At 36.6% G+C, this 13062-nt stretch overlaps 2 protein-coding genes across 5 annotated transcripts in view; one reads left to right on the top strand and one right to left on the bottom strand.

The window, feature by feature from the left end:
- The window catches only part of LOC119557675, a 33309-nt gene extending 24471 nt beyond the window's left edge, over window positions 1-8838 (top strand). For 3 of the 4 annotated variants that reach the window (XM_037872196.1, XM_037871819.1, XM_037870947.1), the window contains 4 exons: window positions 7595-8107; window positions 8177-8360; window positions 8415-8556; window positions 8620-8838. In XM_037872196.1, coding sequence (XP_037728124.1) covers window positions 7834-8107; window positions 8177-8360; window positions 8415-8556; window positions 8620-8814 — 795 coding nt within the window. In that variant the 5' untranslated portion in view covers window positions 7595-7833 and the 3' untranslated portion in view covers window positions 8815-8838. The remainder of the gene's footprint in view (window positions 1-7594; window positions 8108-8176; window positions 8361-8414; window positions 8557-8619) is intronic. The other variant, XM_037872777.1, reaches the window with a different exon arrangement.
- Window positions 8839-9313: 475 nt separating this feature from the next.
- Window positions 9314-10546, bottom strand: LOC119560216. The gene is made up of 4 exons (XM_037873977.1): window positions 10484-10546; window positions 10252-10415; window positions 9496-9765; window positions 9314-9440 (listed from the first exon to the last, which is right to left on the bottom strand). Exons 2-3 carry the CDS (start codon window positions 10386-10388, stop codon window positions 9537-9539), a joined length of 366 nt encoding a protein of 121 aa, XP_037729905.1. The 5' UTR covers window positions 10389-10415; window positions 10484-10546; the 3' UTR covers window positions 9314-9440; window positions 9496-9536.
- Between the last annotated feature and the right edge of the window lie 2516 nt (window positions 10547-13062).

The raw sequence follows: 13062 nt of genomic DNA, 5'->3' as shown, positions 1-13062 counted from the left end.
CAAAGGATTGCGAAAAGGTACACAGCGAAGGTGCAAAAGTAAACACAAACAATAAAAAATCCTTGGAAGATTGGAAAAAACAAAATTTTAAATTTAAGTGGTATAACAGTCTCAAAACTAATACAAGGGTTAGTCATAAATTTTTCGCCAGCACTAACAATATTTAAAGAGCTGTTCGCTGCTTGATAACCCAGGCAGAACACCAGAAGACAACACAGCAGAAGGATGAGCGAAATTCCTAGCGACATCACTGAAATGCGCGCTCGCCTGAGCGAGCAAAGGCGCGAGTGGGCCGCGAAAGGAGAGCCTTACCCGACGGAAGAATGGGCACGCCAACAGGCGGAAGCTCTGCAGGATGAAGCAGAGCAACAGTATTGGGAGGAACTCCCACTTATAGACGCGCTGAGGACCACTGCGTTCCAGCTCCGGAGGGTTCTCTCGAATCATCCGGTAAACGAGGATAGGTTGCTTGCGCTGCTAGATCGCCAGGAGCAAAACATGCTGAACTATGAAGTATGGATGGCGACCCACGACAGGATGAAGGAAGAGACGGAATGGTATACCGCAGTGTACCAGGGCCTGTTCCGCAACCCATTGTTCCCGATCTTTCCCGTCACCAGGCGGAGGAGCATCCGCCCAGGTATGGCCTTATTCCCGACCGAGGAGCGGAGACAGCAGGCGGCTGAGAGAGAGGCGGAGGAGCCACTCTTCCCGGGAGAAGGCACATTTCGGCGATTTTCGTTCTAAGGAAAATTAAGTAACTTAGCAAAAGAAAAAAAAAAAAAAAATAAATAAATAAATAAATAAAATAATTATAAAAATAAGAAATATAACAAATAAAGAAATATATAATAAGTACAAAAAAAAATAAATAAATAAATAAATAAAGGAAACAGATATTACCTTGGCCCTTGCACCTTCGCTGTGTACCTTTTCGCAATCCTTTGTAACATAACTATTTGTGTTGTTGGTAACAGTTATAAATGGTTCGCAAATAAAAAATACTTTCCCAATTATATTTTTTATGACCTTTTTTATGAAGGGATAATATTTCTATGAATTTGTTCCATTACCTTGACCTTTGCGCCTGCGTCGAGGTATTTTAGCAATCCCTTACACCATCACCTGACTTTATTGAAGGTAACCAACTTTACTCTGGGGTTATGGTACGGTTAGCAATGGGTGGTTTGCTTAATGGGATTTAAATTATCGGTGACAAATTTATAAGTGAAAGTCACAGACATTTTTGGACAAAGGATACAATTGGTCATATAGGTGTGGGTATACACATTTGTTATGGTGATAGAAAATGGGATAATCACAGTGTTTTTTCTTTTTACTGTATTACGCCGGAGTGATTTCAATTACTTTCCCAATTATAGTTAGTTTTAAATCGTTTTTGACATTCATATATTTTGTTCTTTCTAGACATTTTATTGTAGCTTATAACTATAGTTATGGGATGTAAGGCTAGCTAGTTAAGATTACATTTATTAAACCTACATAAGATGAAAGAACATGAAAAATGAAAATGTTTTATTTTAACAATATACTAGTTAAAGTGGATGATATTATTATATATTCTTAGTATCTGTCATTATGAATCAAAATTGTTTATCAAAAGAGCTTCTAAACAGTTTTTAGACAGCTTGTGAACAATTTATTTCTTAATTAGTTTTACAATCACAGGATACATCTTCCCCCAACATAATCGGATATGTTCCTCTAAGATTTATATATCAGTCCTGAGATATTTTGGCTTTGCGATCTTTCTCATGTACATAGCAAACACATTGAAAATCAGAGTGTAAGTTTTTACTTCACATCGAAAGTCGTCTAGTGATCAAGAATTTTTGATCATTCTTAACAAAAGACTATAAAAGCTCGTAGACGTTAACAACAACTAGTAACCAGCTAATAATAATTAGTAAATATCAAGTAAACAGATACTAAACATATAGAAACCCGATACTAAACAACTTGTATACATCTACTAAACAACTTGTATACATCTACTAAACATATAAAACCAGATACTAAACAGCTAAAAACAACTTGTATACATCTAGTAAACAACTTGTATACATCTAGTAAACAACTTGTATACATCTACTAAACAACTTGTATACATCTACTAAACATATAGTAACCAGCTAATAAAAACTAGTAAGCAACTAATAGACATCTACCAAGCAGATAGTAACCATCTAATAATAGCTAGTAATCAAAGTCCAAGCAGCTCAACCGCCATCATGAATCACGAAAACGAGATGAGTATTGTAATAAAAGAGTTTATTAAACTTATTCAGAATCTTACACAATGATGCCTTACTCATACAAATAGTATACAATTAGAATAGAACTAGAAAACTAGAACTAGAAAAATAGTTGACAACAAAAACCGATATTACCAGGTCCCAACACCTCTATCATAAACTTGAATCAGAAATTAAATTGAAAGACGCTCCTATGCTAGCTAATGATGCTTTCGAAATATGATATAATATTATTATGGGTTAGAACAAATGAATGCTTTAAAAATAATCCAACATCTGAGAAAGATTACATTGTGAGACCTATTTTACATCTATCTATGGGAACCAAGCGAAAATCTGCGTTTGGAATAACCGGCATGTTTCTTACAGAGGGATTGAGTAAGAAAATTAATTATATACAAATATACATCAAATATAATTAATTATGAATTTAATGAAATATGTTTACAATAATTAAATATATAACAAAATATTGAATTATCCTACAAATTTTGCTTCTGACTGTAGTTAAAACGACAGGTACAAATGAAGGGGAAGTATTTTATTCAATGTCCTTGGGTCTTGGGCATGTGACTTTGATGACGGTCAGGTAATGATAGTTCACTGAAAGTGTGTTTGGCTAACACATCTTAGAAACTTTAACTTGTGTTCTTTGATAATTCTTAATAAGAGACTATAGCATCTCATAATACTTGTTAACATTTAGTAACCATCTAAAACCAAGTACTTTACAGATACTATACAGATAGTAACCATCCAAAACCAAGTACTGTACAGGTACTATACAAAAAGTAACCATCCAAAAACAAGACTAAACAGAAAGTAACCATCAAAATACTGCTAGGTAACAACTAAATACAACGTGTTCAACGTGTCAAGTCCATGTCAATATGAGTACTACCCTAAAAAATTATATATCTCTGGATAATCTTCAAAGTCAATACCTATTAAATTCTGGATGGAGCAGTGGAGATGAAATTTCTACAGGACCCAACTTCATCTTTTCTGTACCAATCAAATTTTGTTGGGATTGGCTGAGGTTTATAAAAAAGTTTTGTTAAATTGTAAACACGAACTAGTGTTGATGCTAACTAAGAATTGTGGTGAATGAATGAACATGAATGAACAAACCAGAAATGAAAAAACTTTTAAACTGAAAATTACGAAAAAAACCTGGAAAGTTCCCCATGTAACTCTGAGCTATTTTGCAAAAATTTAGATGTACGATGTTAATAAAAGTTGTGTAAACCTACCAATCGCATTCCAGAGTTGGGATTTATATGTTAACCCCAAATTGGGGTATGGGAATCAATAGAGCTGAAATGTGAAATTGTCGGTTAACCTTGAAAAAAACCAAGATTTGCCATAATTGGATTTACACTAAATGGAGAACTTATCACAAACAACTTATCAAACTTGAAAGTTCACATGAATTCTGAGTCATTTCCATAATAATCTGAATGTCGATTTTAGTAAGAATTAGTATGCTCACCTATATGAAATGTATACAAGATTTCAATCTAGTTACTATAATCGTGAATCAAAACCATTTTTGACCCCAAATGAATTTTAATTGAAGGTCCCTATTGTTGTGGTTGATCTTTCATATCTAAACGAATCAGTGAAAACTGGTCCTATTGATGTGAGAATTTCAATAGAACTGAAGACACCAAGTCATGAAAATACCCAAGCTTACTGTCTCCTTATACATGACCGCTTAGTTGAATATAACCCATTAAACGGACTAGTACAATGAGTTGTTTAACATTAGAAAAATGTTGAAAGATACTGTTTCGATTGATGTTCAAGGTTTCTTTGATAATAATAATAATTTTATTCTAAAGGAAATCGGAATCGTATTCGAAAAAGAACCAAACTTGAATAATAGTTTTTTAATAGAATCACCATATGATTTTACTTTGCTAAATACAAAATCTCGAAAGACTGCAATTTGGTTAACCAATACACATCACAAAATTTTTTGGAACGATGGAGAAAATAATTTTTCACAAACTCGAAAGTATCTAAGGACAATTACTAGCGGAAAACAAATTATTTGTAAAGGTGTGGAAAAGAAACGATTTCTACAGAAGTTTTTTGGGAGTCGTCAGCTCATTAATATCGAGGAAATGGTCTGTCCGTCATTAAACAGGTTTAAAGGAAACCGGTTTCCCTATTGTGAAACACACCTTAAGGGCGGGGTTTGTGCTCTTAACAATGCATACATTATTTTGACATTTTTTAAAAGTAGCTCCAAAACAATAAAATAATTTTTATACATCATTTTAAAGTTGAGACTAGATGTGTAAAGACCTACAAGAAAATAAAATTAACAAAATGAAATTTCATGAGGAAATTGACCAATTTATTGAACAATTTAAAGGACAGATAATTGGTCAGCATTTTCAATACCTTCTAAACACAAAAACTATGTTCATGAATCGAGGTGGACATGATCTCAAAACTACGAATTATGGTGAACACTTTACATTTTGTAATCCAGAAATGACGTCGGAAACGTGCGCCTGCTTCTTCTATGCAAATCGCTTGAATCAAAGCAGAAAATTAATTTCTATATATAATAAAAATGTTCACAATACGAAAATAAATGAATAAATATATTATTATGCTACAAAATAAACTTCTGACTTTTTATTTCGAGTTAAATTTACAGGTATGGAGAATGGAAAATATTTCCTTGACTGAGATTTGTCGGCTAGTTGTTGTGCGGTCGTGGTTTCAACCCCTATTATGGGAACGTATTAGAGCTAGAAGTCAGCCATGAGGTCGTTGGCGTGAGACCTATGATCTTGTCAATAAGCGTGCGCCTTCTGAGTTGTGCATGTGTCCCTTTTATTGCGGTCAGGAGGTCGCAAATACTTTGCTGCAGGTGGGAAATGAAAGATCTTGTCAATTTATACACACAATCATACTCAGGTAGCCAATAGGGGACAGTTTGGTAAAAAACATTTCGAGTTTGGGAAAAATCAAAGATTTTCATGTGTTGAATTTCGAGAATGCATATCTTTGGGTAAAAAGATGAAGATGAAAACCTATATAAAATTTCCTTATAATCTCTGTAACCATATTTAAAAGTGTAAGACGAGATTGATGACTTAGATAGACAACATGCATTCAGTTAAAATAAATAATTTTCTGAACGCATTTGACGGAGTTCTGTTCAATGCACACTATGTACGGCTCCAGTTCATACAATCAAAACTCTTTGAATGTGATGGAGGTAATATGAAAATATCTATTCATGGAAATCATATGAACACCTGCGTGTGGAGCAATAATGCAGCCACCGAGGGAGTTGATACTTGTGTATGCCATCGAATTTCGGATTACAAAAAGGAAGCACTCAACATTATGAATATATACTATAATCTTGAAAAAAGAATGAAAAATATTAAATAACGTAAACAACACGTTCGCAATACCAAATTAAATGAATAAATGTATTATTATGCTACAAAGTACACTTCTGACTCTTTATTTCGAGTTAAATTTACAGGTATGGAGAATGGAAAATATTTCCTTGACTGAGATATGTCGGCTACTTGCGAGTTGTTGCGCGGTCGTGATTTCAACCCCTATTATGGGAACGTATTAGAGCTAGCAGTCAGCCGTGAGGTCGTTGGCGTGAGGCCCATGATCTTGTCAATGAGCGTGCGCCTTTAGGCTTGTGCATGTGTCCCTTTTATTGCGCTGGTCAATGAGCGTGCGCCTTCAGGCTTGTGCATGTGTCCCTTTTATTGCGGTCAGGTAATGGACAGGTGCGCATGTTCGGGTAGCTCTTGCTTGAATCCCTTTTATGACATGTTTATGACCCATTTGTGGAAAGGAGAGAATCTTAGAGAATTTACCAGTTAAACGTTCTGGGGCGGAAACAAAAATGTGTGTTTGAAAATATTTCACATCTGAGAATCATTAACTTGTGAGATTTATTTTATTGAGGTTCTTTTGATTTCTTAATTAGTTTTACAATCATAGAAAACATTATTCCCCAACATGATCGGACATGTTCCTCTAAGATAACCATCTTTGAATACTTTGGGTGTGCGACCTTTCACACGTGCACAGCAACACCTGTGATAATGAGGCAAAAGGGTACGTGATGACACCTTTCCCCAACATGATCGGATATGTTCCTGTAAGATAACAACCTTTGGATACTATGGTTGTGCGACCTTTCTCACGTGCACCTTTCTCACCTGACTATTAATTGCACATAATGAGGGGGAGGATACATGATCAATATTGTCACATGGGGATGTGGGGGCGATGGGGGGGCAATTAAGTATACTATTTATAGACATGATCGTGACATTTTTATGAGTTCAAAATCCATTAAAATCACTTAATTTATTGGATTATGCTAATTGTCCCAGAACCCGCATAGGTTAATGAGGGGGAGGGGGGGGCTTGGGGCCATTAATATGCTAATTGTCCCAGAACCCGCGTTTCCCTACTACTGCTTATATAGCTCCGCAATCGGGTGTCTTCGTCCCTCCTATCTGTACAATGTAAAATTAAGGCTGCCTTAATTTCATCCCAATTTAAACCTGTTCCAGACGGAATGACTGCCTCGTTGGCTTTACCCTGAATCTTTTGACGGATCGCCCTTATTGGTTTTCCTTATCATCAACATCACTTCTTCAAAATTACTGCTAAGCTCTTGTAAAATGAACGGTTCCCCGCAATAAGGAGGCGTAAAACGGATAACGTCTGGAATTCTCATAGAGTCAAAAAGTTCAGTAAGGTTAGTAATTACATTAGGGATCGGTGTAAAAGAGCTACTACTAGAATTAATGTTTGTTGTTGAGGGTCTTACCTCCGATCGAATTACAAGAGAATTAGGTTGTATTTCTTGAACGTTATTAGCCAGTGTCCTTGTGTTACTTCTTTACTTTGGTGAGATTAGGCATTAAAATTATCTGTTATCTTTTTGTTGGCTTTAATAGTGTTTAGATACTCGTAAGATAGTAACTTATTTTCTTCTATCTTTATAAATAATAGTTTTTGGCAAAATCTTAATTTATTGTATACTTAATTGTTTGTGTAGACGTGTTTGAGGATCCCCCGAGTGACGGGTAAGTGTAAGAGTAATATTTGCGTCGTTTCTCTCTGTGTTTCGTTGTCGAAATTCTTTTCAGGTAAAATTAAGTTCTTCAGGTTAGTCCAACATATGGTTGTTCATTACCTGTGGAGCTACTGTTTTTAGTACATTCAATCAAAAGTAAAATTAGTACATGCGCCTTCAAACATATATAATTTAAAAGTTCTTTTCTTTTTCATTTATTCCACGTTCGTAGCGGGCCGTGTTACTGCACCGAAAATTCGCATTGAAGTGGTCAGTTATCTCGAAATTGCGCTATGGATTTTCGTGATTAAGCCTAGTACTCACATCGACGAAAACCGCGAGCTAACCATAGGAGTGGGCGAGAGGCAAACAGGCGGCTAAAGCTTTTCGTCGGGTCTGTTTTTCAGCGCGGTACTCAGATAAGCTAAGGAAATACCAGAAAAAATACCAGATTTTGCGAGTGACTTTTCGATGAACGCCGTTAGCCGCGGCCCAAAGAATAAGAAATTTAATCTTTGGCTGTGTTCGTGCAGATGCGGGTGGAAACCAAAATTCAAAAATGGAAATAAAACTCAAAATCCACGCCAAAAACACCTTCAAGAGTTTAGTTCTAAGGAAAAAGCGCGCTTAATCCAAGCTGTGGAGGAGCGCCCAGTGTTGTGGGACTTGGTCCACAAAGAGCATTTCGATGCTGTGTTTATGAAGAGAACCTGGGAGGAGATTGCGCTGGTCATGGGCAAAGATTGTAGGTTATAATTTTGCGTTATTAAATATTTGTGAACATAAGTATATAATATATACTTATTATGCTTAGATAATAGTTGCAAGCTGGCTTGGAAGTCCCTGCGGGACAGCCTTAAGTATCACAACAAGGTCAGAAAGCAGAAGAGTGGAAGTGCTAGAGGAGATCTACTGGAGAAGCCCAGTGGAAAGGAGTGTGCCGAGTGGGAATTCGCTCCGTACATGGACTTCTTGCCGGACGTGTCCTCGCAAAGAAGGTAGCTTCTGGACAAATGAATTTGGTTACGTTTTACTAATCATTTCAATTGTAGCAGAACCACCAGTAGTGTGATCTCAGACGAGATCTCCATTGAAGACTGGACACTGGACTCCACGACAATCAGCTACTCTGCAACTGAAGCGGAGCTGGAGGCCGCGATACAGGATGAGGTACCCGAGGAATTATATACCTACGTAAGTTGCTCTACTCGTGTTTAATTTTGTAACATTTATATGATTTTACTTTTACTTTCATAGGGAGGAGGAAAAAAGCCACCCCCAAAGAAGCGAAAGCTGGATGGTGATGGCTCTCCAGCCGTGGCCATGTGTAACATGCTGGGGGAATTCCTGCAGCATGAGGGGAACAACACCACTCTTTCAAGGCCCATATTGACCTATTGGAATGGGGAGCTGAACTCCATGCGTCCGGAAGATGCTGCCAGAAGAAGATGACGCAGCTTCTGTGGGACGAGAAAGAATCCCTATACTACTAATTTAGATTAATAAAAACATTTGTTGAACATTTCAATTATTTTTATTTTATTTTCTTCATACACCAACAGAATCGTCTTGCCAAGGTACTTGAGAATACCCAGCACTACCATTCAGGTATTCCATCAAGTTGTTTCGAACTTCCTTACTGAAATCCTGGGGGCGACCTCGTCGGCAGGCTCGCAGGTCGACAAGCACGTTGCTCGGTACTTCGTTGCTCAGCAAAGTACGTTGCACAGCCATCCACCGTGCACTAAGAATACAAATGCATTCTCAATGCAACGACGAGCACGACTCAACCTATAGTTGAATATTCGCTCCTTCCGATGCAGGTCCTTGCCACTGTATGGCTTCATAATGCGTTTGTGAAGGGGGAAATGCATCATCGCCGAATATGAAGTAGGGAGTTCTATGCCCGTTTATCACTTTGTCATCGGGAAACGGCAGCTCATCCATACGTAGGCGTTTTCCAAGCGTACTGTGGGAAAATGCGTTCATGTCACCCTCGCTCCGAACGCCCCGGCCTCTATATAAGTGAACCGGTAGTGAACGTCTCAGATTGCAATAAGAACAATCGAATGAAATCCCTACATTATAATAGATTTACTTATTAGATTTTCTTTGAAATTTAAAAATACATACCTTCGAATTGTAAAAAAGGCTTCCGCTATTAGTGGGGGCCTTTATCGCCCATGCTTCCCGTCGACGGCCCCAAGACAGTTTGGAAAGTTCCATTCGTCTTCGAAGTCTTTCGCCCACCTCAGCATGTTGTCGGTTGTCCACTTCGGAAATTCCCCTTGCAACGCAGTCCAAATTGCTGTACAAACCTGGTCGAGGACGATTCCGAAGTGTTGTTTGCTGATCCGATAAGTAGATCCAACATGGCGTTGCAGATTTCCAGAAGCAAGAAATCTAACAAAAGAATATTAAATCACAATATTAAAATACAATAATGGTATCAAAGTCTAAACATATATGTGTCGGATCTCAAATTATGGTAGTCAGTGTAAAAGCATTAAATCAAATGCGTGAACCAAGTGGCAATTCTCGTCTCTGCACTCTAACGGTTGTTTGTTAGTACGCTTTGTTCCGTCTATTCGCCAGATGGTCAGTATAGTTTGATACGAACATGAGAAAGAAAGTTGTGAGAGGTTAGAGGTTTGAGAGAGAGATGCGCACTACGATTGTTGTGCGTGTATCCTTAAGCCACTGCGAGAGACAGACACACAAGTATGCTCGTTGCAGCATTTTCGGGAGGACTTTTCCGGTATGCAAGAAGGCTGGCGCGCATTCTCAAATCGGCTGTGGTGTGCTCAAGGATTTTCGCCGTATACAATCTGCGCAAAAATATGGAAAATCATACCCATAACCCGACATATGTATATTTATTCTATTTACTCCAAAACGATGGCCAACTTCGCTTTTAGCGGTTTGGCATCTGGCCGGGTGTTCCGTTTCGGGATAAGGTACTGCTCCACCAATCCAAAGAGTGCGTTGAAGGTGCTCTCCGGCATGTGGAAGTTTTCGAAGAACATGGATGGGGTTTTAACCAAGTTCTGAAACTTTAAAATAGAAGAAAATGCTCACAGGTGCAAAGAGTATTACTTTATTTTTCAACAATATTACTTACGTCTGAAGCATAGCGGCCTTTGTAGGAGCGTTCCTTGATATACGGGCTCACCCAATATTTCCGCCTCTGTGTCCTTCTTTTCGCCTCCTCCTGCTCTCCTGCGGCAATGCACATCGCCATGCCAACTGCAAAGGTAAAGCTTGCGTCCTTGGTGTTCCACGTTTTGTAACTTTTAAATTTCAAATGTTCAATTTGTTTGATTTTTGTTTGTCAACAAACCCAGCTGATTGACAGCAAGACCATGCAATATGCTTTGCGGATGAACTCTTAAAACTTCGGTCACACTACAAAGAATAAGATTTTTCGACTAGTGAAACTCTTAATCGATCTGAGTACTAGGCTTAACTCTAAAACACTCCACCGTCTTTATTTATCACTCACTTTGTCAAGAGTTTTCTTCTACTTTGTTTGTGCAGACGATACTTTATTTCATTTATATTTTAGAATATATCTTTTTAATTTCTTTCCTCTAGCTTCTATTTCTTTAAAGTAAAAATAAATAATTAAAATTTGCCATAAATTGAATTATTAGCTATTAGCTATTAGATTTTAGATTTATTTCACTATTTGCACGAATTTTCTTTCTTTCTTTTCCTTACTTTCCCTTTTTCTTTTGTGAAACAAACGATAAAAAATTCGCCATGAATTTCGAATCGTTAATAAATCTGAAAAACACGCCATGGGATTTCAGACTTATTTTCATGTGCACAGAATTTATACTTTTTGTATTCCTTTTCATAACATTCTTTCTTGTGTTTAACACTTGCTCTTCTTAGAATAGTCGCACCTCTATCTATTTTTACTTGAATAAAATATTTGAATTACATTTTCACCTTTTTTTTCACAAATACTACACTTCGATACCTATGTGTGTTGGTGTGATATTATATATTACTATGTTTATGCTATGAATATCATGCATTCTCCAACACATGAAATTATAATAGCCCCTATTTATACAACACAGACAAATTCATGAAATGATATTAGTAAAGCTGTGAAATCTTTTGAATTTTATATAGAGCTCTATAGAGTTGTAGGCTGTGAAGGGCGATACGGTTTGCGAGGAAGGTACATAGATCAAATTAAGACGAAACAGACGAAAAAGAAACTAAGACTGAAGAAAATGAGTTAAGATTTTAGTTTTCAATACAGATATCAACAGACGCCTCACAGTTACTACATTGTTAAAATATTCCACAAATTCAAAGTTTGCCTATGTAAAGCTCACTATATGTGTAGCCTATTCATTTATTTGGCAAAATTTAAGCGTGGCATTATAGTTGTAAACTTAAACATGTATAACCTAAATCAATTAAACGCAACTTGGGATTTAATTAAAAACACGGATATACCAAACAAAGTCTTTAAAAATATTTAAAATAAAAATTATCTATTTAACATATTTTAGTTTTTTTTTTCGCCATGCCAATTAACAATTTGACCAGCACAATTTTTTTTGTTTGTTAAAACTACTACTTGTAAATGCCGCGGGATTATTTGGCCGCCCTCGCAAACGTGGAAATTGCCAATCTTTATTTTTACTTCGGTTATAAGGCTGCTTTTTATATGTTTATGTCTATTTCTTTGAGAAAACTTGTTATGTCTTGGTATTTATCCAGGGCTGGAAAGCGATGTCGGGTAAGGTTGTATTTGGAACAGCTTAATATAATATTCCTTCAGTTCCAAAAAAAAAAGTTTCACTTGTGAATCACCTTGTGAATCACGTGGGGCACGTCCTCTTGCACAAGTGAAGAACAAGTGACGCTCCATATAGAAAATTTTCACAAGTGAAAATTCAAATGAAAATGTTTCGTTTGGCCTGTCACGTGTCGGTGACACGTCCCAAGTGAAATCACTTGTGAAAATCCGAATTTTTCCATGAGTTTTCACTATGAAATCACTTGCAAGTCATCGCTTTCCTTAAACCTTTGTCCGGGTCCTCCGAATCCTTGGCCAACGCTCCTAAAAAAATTTATGGGCATATGATTAAAAAATGCGTTTTACTTGCTTATTTGTATATTTACCTTTTAGAGCTGTGTATAAACCCTTTGCGGGATTTTTTTTTGCCACAAAACATTTCGTCATCCACTTTCGGCTAACGGAACCCATTGAATACCTTCAAAATGTACGTACTTTAAACTAAGACCAATGCACAACATCTTAAACTTAACGTAGCCCTCACCTGACTTTATTATATTAACTTAGATAAACGATTTAAGTAACTCTGCTGCGCACAATTAAAATGGATGCTTCCCTTTCAATCACTCAAACAGAATGCACCAAGTCTTTTTTGCTCACCCCTTTACTTGATTTCTTTTGTTTTATCTTCGTTGTTGGCGCGTGCCACTGCACCTAAACCCTTTCTAAAGCGAAAAATATCCGACATTTTTACTTCTTGAGTAAAAAACACAATGTTAATTTTTTTAAAAATGTTAATTCTAAAATGTTTTAAATATTTAAATCAATTTTAAAGGACTAAACTTCTATAACTAAACTAAAAAATTATATTGTAATAAAAATGTATAATAAGTAAACATAATGTCGGGTCACGCAGCCGCAGCAGCTAATTAACGTCT

The sequence above is a fragment of the Drosophila subpulchrella genome, chromosome 4 (genome assembly GCF_014743375.2).
Source record: "Drosophila subpulchrella strain 33 F10 #4 breed RU33 chromosome 4, RU_Dsub_v1.1 Primary Assembly, whole genome shotgun sequence".
In the NCBI taxonomy this organism is placed as follows: domain Eukaryota; kingdom Metazoa; phylum Arthropoda; class Insecta; order Diptera; family Drosophilidae; genus Drosophila; species Drosophila subpulchrella.
Note: the sequence above shows the minus strand (reverse complement) of the source record. Positions and strands in the feature narration are given on the sequence as shown.